Source organism: Camelina sativa, chromosome 14 (genome assembly GCF_000633955.1).
Source record: "Camelina sativa cultivar DH55 chromosome 14, Cs, whole genome shotgun sequence".
NCBI lineage: Eukaryota > Viridiplantae > Streptophyta > Magnoliopsida > Brassicales > Brassicaceae > Camelina > Camelina sativa.
In genome coordinates this window covers 25,009,902-25,024,605 of record NC_025698.1, presented here as the reverse complement: position 1 = coordinate 25,024,605, position 14,704 = coordinate 25,009,902, and the positions used below count along the sequence as shown (strand labels likewise).

Sequence of the window (14,704 nt, the reverse complement as noted above, 5' to 3'; positions counted from 1 at the left end):
TCAATGTACGAGCCAAATCAGAGGAAGAGGAGTTCAAGTATCCGAGAACAACAATTTCGAGGCACTCGACCGGGTCACTCGAGCACCCACTCGACCGAGCACCCCAGATGCACTCGGCCGAGTTCCAGCCCAGATCACCCTATGGCTTCCCACCTCCAGCTGCTTATCCAGGATATCCAGGTTACCCTCCCATCCCACCCCAGTACTTCATGGATCCAGCACTCTACCAGCAGTTCTACCAGCAGCAAGGTCAGAATTTTGACACTCGCGGTCCAGCTCGACCCCCCCACTCGAGCACGTACTCGACCGAGTCCCGGTCGATTCCCATCGTCGAGCTGCCCCAATCTCCACCTCCAAGTCATCAACAAGACCCCAACTACACTTTTGACAGCATGCAAGAGGATGTGGACAGTTTCTTCTCCAATCCTTGAGGTACCACTATCACCTTCCCTTGTAAATACCATTGCATTTGATGTTGTGTTTTGTTTTTGATCTTGAATCCTCTTACAAATTTCTTTCACACAGAGGACTGTGTGATTTAAGTTTGGGGGAGGGTTTGAGATAGCATTTGATGTTGTGTTTTGTTTTCTTATTTCAAATTTTTAGCATCATCATGTTAATACTTGCATAGCATCTAAGGCATAGAAAAACCCTAAAAATTTGAAATTTTTTGCAAAAATCTTTAAAAAAAAAGAGTGTTCATGTAGTTTGCATTGCATAATAGCATCTTGTTTAGCATGTTTCATGTAGGATTGTATAATATTTGCATTAGGGATCTATGATGAGTTTTGCCTTGTTAGCTTGTTTAATTCACTAGACTAGGATCAATGCCCAAGTTAATAGTACTTTGATGCTAGTTGAGTGGTTAGAAGCATAAGATTGAACCAAGCCTTGAATTCCTGCATTGCATTTGGTCTAAATTGAAGCATGTTGTGATTTGATGCCATTTCCTACTTATAAGAACTTAATATTGACTGTTAAATATCAATGTGTGCATTGCTTTAAACTCATGGATACCATATACATATTTGGATCATCTTTCTCCTTTTTACCACTCTTGTTGATCCAAGTAGCTGATTGAATCATTAAAATCAGTTTCCAATACCCTTAACCAACCCTTCTTTCAAGCCATGTTTATTCTTGAGTGTGTGAGGCCTTTTTGGGATTGAGCTTGGTAGAAAGTGTTAGGTTTGAACTGACAAGAATAATGTCTTGTGTAGTTCTAGTTTGCATTTTCCAAACTAGATAGGACTAGGTGATTTCATTGTTGGGTTTGGGATTTGGTTGTTTGAAAAAGAAAGAAAAGAAAAGAGGAAAAGAGAAAGAAAAGGTTAGAGTCTTTAGGAGGGGAATGTTTTTAAGTAAAATCAAAGTCTAGTGAAAGAATGGGAAGTATGATATTGTTTAAAGATGGTTTCAGTCAAAGAAAATAAAGAAAGAAAAAGAAGAGTATAACAAAATGCTTTATGTCTTAAGAATAAGAAGAAAAGAAAACCATATCAAATAAGTAAGATCCTCCCATTCCACTAGAAAGATCAAATGTTGATGTTCATATATTTTACCCTGTTTTCCCTTAATATATTCACATCTTTTGCATCTTTTGTTATCTATTTTGACCATTATTGCATAGCTTTAGGACTGTTCTTGCATTAGAGTTTAGTTGCATTGCATTTGCATCTTTTCATGCATAAACAGGTGATTTTGGAGCCTAAGGAGCATGGAAGCAATGCTGAGGAGAAGTGAAACAATCATAAGGAGAAAGCAAGAGAGCTAAGGCTGAAGAACCAAGATCCGAAGTCCAACTCGACTGCCCACTCGACCAGACACTCGACCGTGTGCTGAGAGGGACTCGACCGAGTGGGAGGAGCACAAGAGGAGCCAACTCGACCGGTCACTCGACCGAGCACCAGGTCGAGTTGGTCGAGCCGCCTGGCTATTTTGTCTTTTAGCGTTTTTAGGGCTTCCACTACTTTTTCTATATAAGGGCTTGTACCTGCAGCCACCAAAAGAGTCCAGCTTTTTAGAGAGTCAAAAACCTAGTTTTTACCTTTTTTAGAATTATTCCTTTTGCACTTTTATTTTCTTAGATCTTGTACTTCTTTTAAAAGGAGAAAAAGACTAAATTCTTCAATATTGTTGGTTTCATAACTTTCTTAATATTGAGAATTTGAGTTTGGTTCTTTCTTCAATATTGTAGATCTTTGATTTATCTTTCTAATGATGCAAGTTTCAGTATTTTCTGGGTTTATGATTTTGATGTTCATCATGTATGCTTGTGAGTAGTTGCTTAGGATCTTGAGGATGGGTTAGGCTGGGTTGTGTTTGAGGTTTGTTTGATTTGGTCAAGCTTGATTGTTGTAGATCTCTTCTAGGCTAGATGTTCTTAATGCTGATCCTATATCTGAGAGGGTAGGATCTGATTTCAAGCCTCTTAGCATCACACCAATGTCTAAGGAGCATAGATAAGGCTAGATCTAGAGACTATCATTAGGCTTGCTAAGAGATTAGAAGTCTTGTTTGATTTTTGACATATTGCTTAATGCCTGCTTGTGTACATTCTTTACTTTGTGAGAACAAGTCTAGAAATGCATGAGTTTGACTGTTTCTTGCCATGAGAGTGGACTAAACATGTCTTAGAAATATATGTCTAGAGATTAGCTCAAGTTGTTTGAGATTTGTTGACCAAGTTAGATGACCTCAATCATAGTCCAGCCCATGAATCCCTCCTCAAGACCTTCCTTGTTTATTGATTTCTTAGCTTAAATCCTGTTGTTTGATTGTTGTTTGATTTGCTTTTGGTATTGCTCTGTTTTTCTTGTGTTGTTTTGTTTTGTGTATTTGTCCAGCTCGACCCTGCACTCGATCAGCACTCGATCGAGTGCTTGCTCGAGTTCCAACCCAGAACTTGTGTTTATGATTTATGTTTGTCCTGTTTCACCCTAGTTGCATTTCTGTTGCATTCATTTAGTATCTTGTTCATTACTTACCTTGCATTAGTTCAATACTTGCATTTCCATAGTTTCTATTTCTGTTTGTCATAATCATTCTGTTCCATTTGCATTTAGCTCCTAGTTCTTGTAGTTTTACTTTCTGCACTTTCCATTTCATCATAGGATTGTTAGTGACAAACAACCTTTACCTCTGGCTTGACTTAGACTCATATGCACATCTTGATTGTTCACAAACACTCAGATTGGATTGACACCTCTTATACTACAACTGCATAAGGGGAATTGAAACACCCTGCCATCCATTCATTCATAAGTCATCATTCCATACACCATCACCAAACCACAAAATTATGTGTTTCAGGAATATGGCTGGTATATCGACTTCGGATGACGATCCGGGGGCGCGCTGTAGGGTGGCAACCCGAGAGACGAGTATTAGACTCCCTTATATACATTATGGCATGCGGGCTTAGGCCCGATGAGGAGCCAATATTATGGCATGCAGGCTTCGGTCTGATGACGAGCCAATAAAAACTCAAGGTTTAGGCCTATGAGTAAAGGAAAAACCAAAAGTCGAGAGAAAATAATGTTTGGAGCGTGAGTCCATCGCCTAGAGGTCACCTTTCGTATATCGGTCGGAGGAGTGTGGGCCGTGGAGACGGTAGCACGGGAGTCCTTGGCTGAGTGTTGTTCGAGATTCGAGGACGAATCCAAATTGGTGGAGGAGAAATGTAACATCCGCGAACCAGAATCCCGGTTTGGGATGTGCATCGATCGATGATGGAGGAGCATCGGTCGATGCTGACTCTTTTTCCTGCGTTTTGACTTAAGTTAAACGCTGCGTTTTGGGCAACAGGGAAAGGAAAACCCTTAATTCGTTCCTTTTGTCTCATTAGACGACTTTGGCCGTTTTTGAGAGAAAAAAAGGGAGAAAAAGTGTTCTTGAGTGTTCTTGGTGATTCCTGGTGTTTGGAGGCGTTTCCTGTAGAGATCTGTAGCTGAGATTGTTGTAGGAGCTTCCTAGGAGCATGTTCTTGATTGTTTGAGGTTTCAAAACTTCTTGGCAAAGGTAAGTGCATGACCATGGCTTATCTAAGCTGGAGATTACCCTGATCTGTTTGTTTCTGTGTTGTTAGGCTTGCAAGTATGTTATGTGAGGCGTTAGGAAGCTTTCTTGTGGCTTGGGATCGATTCTTGTGGTTGCAGGAAGATCCGGCGAGAAGCTTCGGGGAAAACAATGCTCGGCATGAGCATCGGTCGATGCACTATGTGCGTCGCTCGATGCTAGTGCAAGGACGGCGCGAAATGACCTAGGAGCATCGGTCGATGCCATGTGGAGGCGTCGGTCGATGCGATTAGGGTTTCCACGTGATGTCGAGCATGTGTCGATCGATGCAAGTGGAAGCATCGGTCGATGCAAGTGAACCTGGTGTCGACCGATGCATACTTTGTGTTGGTCGATGTTGGTCCCTGATGGTGTCGGTCGATGCAATCTTTGTGTCGATCGATGCAGAGCCTGGTTTGTTTGTTGATTGTTTTTTGATGGTTAGAGTATCTCTATTTCTTGTGTGTATAGCCCAGTAGATGGGAGGATGGCCTTATTGAGTGTTTATAAAATATTCATGCATTGCAATTTGTGTTTGTGGTGCAAATAAAGGCAAAGTGTGATCGTGGAATCAAGGCAATGAAGAGGAGGATGTTCTAGTGGTTTGCTTGGTTGTCTGGCTTCTGTTAGGTGGCTAGAGTTGAGTCCTAGAATGTTGTTTAGGATTGCTGATTCTCTGGTTTATGCTATTTGGATCATTAGGTTATGATTTGGAATTAATGTTGGTTATTGGTTATTATTTATTGAATTATTTTATTGGATATTGGTATCTGTTATTTTCGATGTTGGTTGTGTTTGTGGTTAGGTGGCTAATGGGTATGAGACCACTAGCTGTAGTTATTTATAATTATTATTTATTATTTATTAATTAAAAAAAAAACGGGTCAGATCGTTTCAGTTTTGTTGCTCAATTGGTGACAGCTTGTCCTGTGGGAAGGTTGTTAAAGGGTGGGGACCAGGGTTCGAGGAACGCATGGCGCACCAATAACCTACTGTGGATTTGGATTAATAGTTCCATTTGTCCAGTGAGGGATTATTATCGATGCCCTGTAGGGCCAGCTTGGGATCCGTTGGGGCGGCTAGCAGTGAGGCTAGTGGGGTCCGCAGGACGGTTTATCACAAAAGGTACGGCGAGTCCGTCTCGCCTACCACTTTACTCTGGTAAAACACAAACCCAAGTTGCATATCGAACATTTGTTCGCTCCCTCACAACATTGCTCTCACGTTCAACCCCCTCACGTTCAACACCCTCGCGCTCGACGACGTCCTTAAGCTCACTCTCGAAATGCCCTCACGATAAACGTTTTCGCGCTCGACGACGCTTTCGTGCTCGACGAAGCTCTCTTGATTGACGCTCTTTTGCTCGACGCTCTCTTTCTCGACGCCCTCTCCGCTCTCACGCTCGACGCTCTCTTGCTTGACGCTCATTGACCTCACGCTCGACGATCTCTTGCTCGACGCTCATCAACCTCACGCTTGAAGCTCTCGCGCTCGCCTACCTCACACTCGATGCTCTCGTGCTCGTATACCTCAAGCTTGGTGCCTACCTCCAGCTTAGTGCCTACCTCCAGCTTGGCGCCTACCTCCAGCTTGGCGTCTACCTCAAGTTTGGCGCCTACCTCAAGCTTGGCACCTAACTCAAGTTCGGCGCCTACCTCTAGCTCGGCGCCGCTCTCAAGCTTTGTGCCTACCTCCGCTCTTCTACCCGGCGCCGACCTCCAGCTTGGCGCCGACCTCACAACCTTCTCCCGCTTGGTGCCGATCTGTGCTCCTATGAAAGGACGTGAATCGCAAGCGCACAACATGAACACCACTCTCATATCGCCGGCCTCCATCCGCTGATCTCTTATTGATCGCAATTCCTACCTCCATCTGCCGATCTCTCTTATCGATCGCAAGGCCAACCTCCACTTGCTGATCTCCCCTCTCGATCGCACATGGATCTTTAACAGGCCACCTCGCCGATCTCCTCCTTCACCCATGGTGCCGATCTCTCCATCTCCATCTTACATCATGCTGACCAACCGTCTCCTATCGACATCATGCTGACCAACCGCCCTCTCTTTGACATCTTTCGACACCGCTCGATGACACCGATCAACCAACTTGCGAGAGGAGTTGACATCGCCGACCTCAACCTCACTCTCATCTCTCAACCCCGCTCGATGACGCCGATCAATCATCGCACAAGATGAGTTGACACGGCCGACCTAAGCCTTACTATCGCCGACCTCCTCTCTCACTCAGTGTCGATCCAGCCATCTTCGTCTAACGCACAAATGCCAATCTCTGTTCGCTGATCTCCCCTCTCACCCGCAATATCAACCATCGTGCGAGATAATCAATCACGCCGACCTCTCTTCCTGCATCACTCGATCTCATTCGATGATGTCGACCAAACATGTTTAAACACAAACCATGACAACCGCCGACCAGTCTGGTGTCGACAAGCTCATCGGCGACCAACGACAGAATATCTAGACGAACCCCACTCTCTGCAAAGACGAGCTCAAGTTTCATAATAGCCAGACAAGCTCCACGCTCCACACTCCATGCTCTGAGCTCCATGCTCCGAGTTCCGCGAATACGTGCTCAGAGAAAATAACATTCAAGCAAGCTCTACGATCCACGACAACATACTCATCACATACAAATTCGGACGAGCTCCGTGCTTTACAAAAACTATTATTTTAAACATCGACATGAAATTGGATCTCATTGAGGCAATTCGGAACGCCTAAGGCTGAGCAGGCATATGTGAAGACTCAAGCACGCCCGCCGATCACAGAAATACCTCTGCTCGCCGGACTAAGGGAGGACTATTGTTGGATATGGGCTGCGCCCCCATATGCCAACTCGACCCAAAGAGATCTGCTAAGCACAACAAGTTTGCATTTCGGTCCGTCAGCAAGCAAGTTGGCCCAGTAAGCTAAATGGGCCGATCTCAGAGGGCAATCTCGGAAATTCGCGATGAAGACCTAGAGAACCCTCACTCTATATTCGCTTATTAATAGCTCGAGACATTTATTGGAAAGGGGATCTGAACCTCCAAACGTTACCTAGAGAACAATATTCTTCCTCGAAACCTAAGTTTATTATCTTTTTTGTAATTCGCTCTTTACTTTGAGCTTGTCTTACTCTGGTCGTCAGCTTGCTTGTAAATTGACGAATACAGCTCGACTCTTTGTTAGTACCGAACTTATTTCTCGTTAATAAAAAGACCTGCTCCGCTCTTATCCCCTAAAATCTTTATTTATTTAGTATTGTGAAATCCCCGGTACAATCAGTGTCCAGTTAAAAAAATGTTTTCTTTCTAATCAAAACAAAGCAACGAAGTCAACTTTGATTCTACAAACTCAACAAAACACAAAAATTCCTGCATTTCTTTTCAAGCTAACAAGACCCTTTGGGGAATGCTAAGAGAACAAACAAAAGTTGCTATTGCGGCATATTAGCGTATAAAAGAGTAAAAAAGAGTTTAACTTCAGGCATATCTTTGATGAGTTGTAAGAACCGGTTCTTGCTTGGTTCAGCTGTAATCACATGCATCGTCTTCTCAATCTGTGGTAAGACCTTTGCCAATGGTTTCCCTGTAACCAAACCGCCTGCTACAGTCTGTGTTTCCATTTCCTCTACCAACGCGTCCGTGAAACACTTGAGCGAAATTTCCACTATATCTGTGAATTCAGTGCTGCAACAAGAAAGACACCAAATGAGACTCAATTTTTCTTTTTACTGCAAATTTCTCAGAAGAGCAGTAATAGGTAGGGATGACAGGATTTGAACCCGTGACATTTTGTACCATTATCTCAAGTTTTGGATCGAACTAATCCATTGACACAAATCGTTCATGGGAGAAAATTGAGTTATTTGGGCCCTGTTTATTCCACACCCATCGACAAGTGTAATAAAGAGGAACACTGTGTGTTTATCTTACCTGATGAGTACTTCTCGGGTCTCAACCATGAGTTGTTGAAACTTGGACATAGCTTCATCCGAAGAGCCACTTATGTCTTGAGGCATCATTAAATAATCAACCCAGTGATGTGGACTTCCAGTGCTCATAAACACATCCATAACCCGCATCACAGTTTCTTGAAGAACTGTTGTGGTAATTACATCTTTTAACTGCTTTCTGCAATTAAAAAAAAAACGCACACACACAAACATATTATATTAAGTTCTCACAATTATTGTCAACTTATGAACGATCTACAAACGCATTTGGAACGTACCCTTTAAGAACTTCCCTGACTGCATCCTGCATATCTGAAATCAAACCTGGCATTGCATTGGTGACAAGAAAATCAGCACTTGACAAATACTTCTGTTCATCATTTCTATCAATGAGATCTAACTCTTCCTGCACAAAACAAAGAGGAATGGGAAAAAACGGTTAAAAGCTCACACGGCAAACAGATCACAGGACTATGTCAAAGACTAAACAGAGTATAACACTTCAGTTCTTTAGAAGGGAAACAAAGATAGACAGAGCTACTACTAGAGACGTGATTATACAAGTTGTCAAAAAATGAACCAATGTGTTTTCCCTAGAAATAGCTTCTTGGTGACGAGAGAAGTAACAAGCATACTAAAATCACATAAAAGATGAGACAATACTTGTTCTCCCAAAGGAACTCAAAGGTAAGGGCCTCTCGGCACTATGATCATATAAAGAGAGGTTATGAGAGCCAAGCACACTGACTCATGGGAGCAGGAAAGAACCGTGTGCAATATCGATTAATAAACAGTAATTTCCTCAATCCAGAGAAAGGATATTAACTTACAAGTAAATGAGAGCTGCCCAGAGCTCGTGCGGTGTCAACATATAAATGTCTGCCTAAAATGTTGACTTGAACCCTAATGTATAAGCTAAGCAATATCACAGACCACAGAGACAAAACCATCCTCGTAAAACCTGGCAAAATAACAAACACATAACATTAAATACAGGTAAGAAACAGAAATTTTTTTGATAAGAGTAAGTATAGTAGGTGAGTGCAGTGCATACTCAAAATCTTTAGCTCGTCCCAAAGCTGAAGCTTCTCGGAAGAACTCAACATTCCTTTCCCTTTGTCCAGTCTCTCCATAACATCAGAGACATCGATATCCTCGCTTATACGAATACTCAAATACTGCATCGCGTGAGGCAGTGTGGTCGAATCCACAATCAACTGAATATTCTCGAAATGTGCCTTCATTCTAAATGAAAAAGCATAGAAAGATCAGTAAGAGAATCCATAAGAACAGAATTCGGAAGGCTGAGTTTTTTTTTTATCAGCTCAAAAGACAAGGCTTAACTGGTTTTTGATGAATTCGTCATTTTCACGCTGGTGAGCAAGTTCTCGTTCCAAATCAGCAAGCTTACGAGTATGGGAATTGTATAGTTTGTAGAGCAAATAACCACTTCCTAAACAACCAGCCGTCACCAAAACCTTCCTTCTATGCTTCCTCCAAAAACCCCTAATTTTTTTTTATCACAAGGTATCGAATCAATTACAAAAACCCTAAATTTATTCACCAAAAACCCTTTCCTAAGGAATTGGAATTAGTGGGCTAGAGAGAGAGTGAACGCAAGAAACTAAATTACGAATTTTCACGAAAACAGTTTATAAAGAAAGATGAAGAGAACAAGAACCTGACGAAATCCATGGCTGCTGGTGAAGCTTACTGAAGTCAATCCGAGAGATACATAGCTGAGAAAACACGCAGAAAGATGAATTCGGGTCTTTCGCTCGGCTTGTAAAGAAGAAAACTTTGCAGGGCGAGAGAGATAATTTTAAGTCAGAGAGGTGATTGATTCAATGGATAAAACATGATTAAAAAAAAGAAGGAGGGTTTCAATCTAATCAATCACTTCATCTTATTCCCCAAACGAGATTCTTCTTCTTCTTCAAAACTCGAACATGTAAAAAAAGTTTGTATCCCCACGGGACAGGACAGTCGAAGTTGTGTTCTTTTTACTACAACAAGAAGCTTGAAATAGCCCAAACTCGGTTTGTTTACTTTAATTGTACCGACCGACTTTGATTCTATTTCATCAGAAGCTTGTCGACCGACTTTGATTCTATTTAATCAAAACGACTTGTAACAAGGTTTTTTTTAGGCTTACCGTAGAATTATATATCAAGATTGGGGTAGGACTTTTAAAAGTTTTGTTTCGGAATATAATTTCTAATATAATGCTATTTAAAGGCTTTGAATAGTTGCTCTATACACTTCACCATAGAATAGTTTGCAATTTGCATAACACAATATTATTATGAACAGTAAAAATTGGACTATAATATGGAATGATGTATAGAAATTTAAAAAAAAAAAAAATTTAAATAATATTTTAATCATAATTAATAATAAGAAGATGTTTTAAAAATTATAAATCAAAATATATTATTAAGTTTAAATAAAGATATGTGTAATGCTAAATAAATTTGATTGAAAAGCTTCAATGATTGAAGAGAAGAGAGTATTCTCGGACTCTAGTTTTTGTTTTTTGGAAATATGATTTTTTATTATAAATTTTAAAATTTATCAATGATCATATATATACACATTTTTTAAAGTACAAAAGAAACACAACTTTAACCAATGAGATGAAAGTATTGGGATTCAACTAGTTTAGAGCATGTTTTTACCCAATTTTCACTCTTGATACGGAGGTTTAAGGAGTAAACAAAAATAATCGGACCAATAATACAATCCACACGGTATGCAGTTTCTTTTTCAACTGCAAATTAGTATGGAGTTTTATAGTAGAAGTTGTGTATAGCAGACTTGTTAGACTTTAGTCTGATCCAGAGAGTAGTGGACAACCATTCACAACCAAAATAAACATAATTAATTTTGAGTGTTACAATTCGTAATTATTTGATAGGTGTGAGATGATGAATCCTTAATACACTCACGGACTAAGAGCCAAACCAATAATGTTACTCCATTAGCCATTCCATTGTAACAAAACATATTATAATTTAAGTTGAAATGATTAAGACAGCAATTAGCTCTACAAAACTCTCTTACTGCTCCATTCACAGACAAAACAAAACACACATCATATTATAAAGAATGACAAATCTAAATATGTTGTCTAAAAAAAAAAGACCATCATCATCATCATACATTCATACTGAGAAGAAGAAAAACCTACTTTTATTTTATAGCCCGTTTACACTAATTGGGCCTTGTAAAGGTTGGCCCAAATAAGAAGACTCGAAAAAATCCGATCAGAAACCCTAATTTTATTTTTTGTGCAGAGGTATAAAATGATATCGTTTCTTGTTACCTCCATTTTGCCGTCGCCTCTCTCTCTCTCTCTCTCGGAAGAAGAATCAAAGAACCCTAAAGTCACCTTCTCAAACCCTAAACCATGGCTGAAGGACTCGTGTTGAAAGGCACAATGTGTGCCCACACCGATATGGTCACGGCCATCGCCACGCCGATCGACAACTCCGACGTTATCGTCACTTCGTCTCGTGACAAATCAATCATCCTCTGGAAACTCACAAAGGAAGACAAGTCTTACGGTGTTGCTCAGCGTAGGATGACTGGTCACTCTCACTTCGTCCAAGACGTTGTTCTCTCCTCCGATGGACAATTCGCTCTCTCCGGGAGCTGGGACGGTGAGCTTCGTCTCTGGGATCTCGCAACCGGTGAGTCAACCCGTCGTTTCGTTGGTCACACGAAAGATGTTCTCTCTGTAGCTTTCTCTACTGATAACCGTCAGATCGTGTCTGCTTCTCGTGATCGTACGATTAAGCTTTGGAACACACTTGGTGAGTGCAAGTATACCATCACTGAAGGTGATGGTCACAGTGATTGGGTTAGCTGTGTGAGGTTTAGCCCTAACACTCTTGTGCCAACCATTGTATCTGCTTCGTGGGATAAGACTGTGAAGGTGTGGAATCTCCAGAATTGTAAGCTAAGGAACACTCTTGCTGGTCACTCTGGTTACCTTAACACCGTGGCTGTGTCACCTGATGGTTCTCTATGTGCCAGTGGTGGGAAAGATGGTGTGATCTTGCTTTGGGATTTGGCTGAAGGGAAGAAGTTGTATTCTCTTGAGGCTGGCTCTGTTATTCATTCTCTTTGCTTCAGTCCCAATAGGTACTGGTTGTGTGCAGCAACAGAGAATAGCATTCGGATTTGGGATCTTGAGAGCAAGATTGTTGTTGAGGATCTCAAGGTTGATCTCAAGGTTGAGGCTGAGAAGTCTGATGGTGCTGTTGGTATCGGAAACAAGACTAAGGTATAAATATCGCTTCTGTTTTTTGTAACAGTGATCATCTCATTGTGAATTATCTAGCTCTAAGTTTTGTTGTTGGTAAATCAAAAGTAATGTTGAGTTTTTGTCAATTGGTCTCATGAGTAGTTTAGTTTCTCAAGAGTGTGTTTCTGATTTGATTGATGAACTATCATTCCGGTGGGCAAGAGAGTATAGTTTACTCTGGTTTAGATTAGCTTTGCTCACTGATTCATTTAGATTGTGATGTCTGAAGTGAATCCATATGGGTTTGAAGTAACTGTTTCAGTCTAGACTTTACTTGTTGGCTACTCTCTGTTCTGAGATAGATTGTGTATGTTCTAATGTGGAATGCAAAATGCAGGTGATCTACTGCACGAGCTTGAACTGGAGTGCAGATGGAAACACTTTGTTCAGTGGCTACACTGATGGAATTATCAGGGTTTGGGGTATTGGTCGTTATTAGAGAGATATGAAGTTTCTTCTTTAATCTCTCCAATGTTTCCATCTGACTCTAAAGTCTTCTCTTCTGGGTTAGTGTTTTGAGGATTTATTTGTTGTTCTTTCTATTTTCGGAATCCACAAACGTGATATTTGATCCAAGGTTCTGTTTCATATTTGTTTTTTTTAATTCACTTACGCGTACACCGCATAGCATAGAAACTGATTTGAAGTAGGTTACTCTCTCAAGCTGACTTTAGTTTGATGAAGACTGTAAACCGAGTATTTCTTCTTAATAATTTGAAAACAGCAAGGAGTTTCTTACATCAATTACAAGTTACAACACACTCTCAGGTTCCAAAAAACTCTCAACACCATTGAACCAACCGTTCTATCTATTTCACTTCCTGTGTTTACTAAAATTACAGATGATATTTGGTTTTCCATCTCTTACTCGAACAAAAGTCTTGAGAGAAAACGATGCTTCAAACTCTCTGTTTAAGAACCAAGACTAAAGATGGGTTTACTCAAACAAAAGTCTCAAAGGAAAACGACTCCGGAGGAGGAGAGGACTTTTTGATATCAAAACTAAAGATGATTAAAGAGTAGGCGACATGTACAGCCCTAAGTTGTATATTACGAATTCTCAGTTACGTGACACCGAAGTAAGCAGAACTTGGTGTCAAACTTGCGGTTGATGGCCATACAGAATAGTACGTTTGGAAGAAAAAAAACAAAAAAACAAAAAGCGCAGCAAAATTATTTCTTTAGTCATTAGATGATAAGACAACCTTTTTTTAGGCTTTGTAAACTGAGAAAAAAAAAAAAAAGACTTCTTTGTTTGAACAAATCGAGATCAAAGAAGTTTCTGATGTCTTATTCACAATGACGATTACAAAGATATATAGCTAGAAGCGTATATCTACTTTTCTAAAAAGTTACAAAGAGGATCAATTATAGTTAATATACATGATGATGATTGATTTGGGATTGATATTCCATTACCTCCTCTCAAGCTGGTGCATGTAAGTCAAGAATGACCATCTTGTTCCGGAAATTCTCATAAGCAAATCTACCCAACGGTTTTGTAAATATATCTGCGAGTTGGTCGGAGGAGGAGACATGATAAGGAGACATTGTACCTTTGAGTATTTCATCACGAACGGCATGACAATCATTCTCAATATATTTGGTTCTCTCATGAAAGACAGGGTTTGTACTAATGTAAATTGCAGCTTTGCTGTCACAGTGAATCCGCATTGGCTGAGGACGAGAAACACCTAAAGACTACAAAACATTCTTTATCCATAGTAGTTCGTCACGTAGCTGAGACATAGCACGATATTCAGCTTCCGCAGAGGACTTACTAACAGTGTCTTGCTTCTTAGTCTTCCACTAGACAGGTGATTGTCCGAGCTGAACAAAATAACCCGTGACATAGCAACGAGTAATAGGATACCGCGAGTAGTCTGAATCACACCATCCATTAACCTGAAAATCATTTGCAGAACTGAGAAGAATTCCTTGACCAACAGTACCTTTTAGATAGCGGACAACCCGAAGAGCAGCTTCCCAATGATCTATACGAGGAGTCGTCATAAATTGTGCTAAAGTATGAACTGTTGAAACGACCCGACCCTTTTTTTTTAATAATAAGTAATAAATAATAAATATAACATAATAAATAAACTACAACTAGTGGTCCCATACCCACTAGCCACCTAACCACAATCACAATCAACAGCGGAAAACAATACCAATAAATATCAAATAAATATAATTAACCAATATTCAACATAACCAATATCCAAATAACAGAGAACATAGAACCAGCAACCTAACAATGTTTCTAATGACCCTACTCTAGCAACCTAGCAAAGCCAGACAATCAAGTGAACCACTAGAACATCCTCCTCTTCATTGCCTTGATTCCACGATCACACTTTGGCTTTACCTGCACCACAAACA

General features: G+C 40.5%; 2 protein-coding genes across 2 annotated transcripts; one reads left to right on the top strand and one right to left on the bottom strand.

Annotated features, from left to right (window-relative positions):
- LOC104742388 (peroxisome biogenesis protein 3-2) lies at positions 7,346-10,109 on the bottom strand. The gene is made up of 7 exons (XM_010463391.2): positions 9,695-10,109; positions 9,358-9,519; positions 9,068-9,258; positions 8,844-8,974; positions 8,292-8,419; positions 7,994-8,191; positions 7,346-7,747 (listed from the first exon to the last, which is right to left on the bottom strand). Exons 1-7 carry the CDS (start codon positions 9,706-9,708, stop codon positions 7,495-7,497), a joined length of 1,077 nt encoding a protein of 358 aa, XP_010461693.1. The 5' UTR covers positions 9,709-10,109; the 3' UTR covers positions 7,346-7,494.
- On the top strand, positions 11,333-12,930 carry LOC104742387 (receptor for activated C kinase 1B-like). The gene is made up of 2 exons (XM_010463390.2): positions 11,333-12,301; positions 12,660-12,930. Exons 1-2 carry the CDS (start codon positions 11,423-11,425, stop codon positions 12,759-12,761), a joined length of 981 nt encoding a protein of 326 aa, XP_010461692.1. The 5' UTR covers positions 11,333-11,422; the 3' UTR covers positions 12,762-12,930.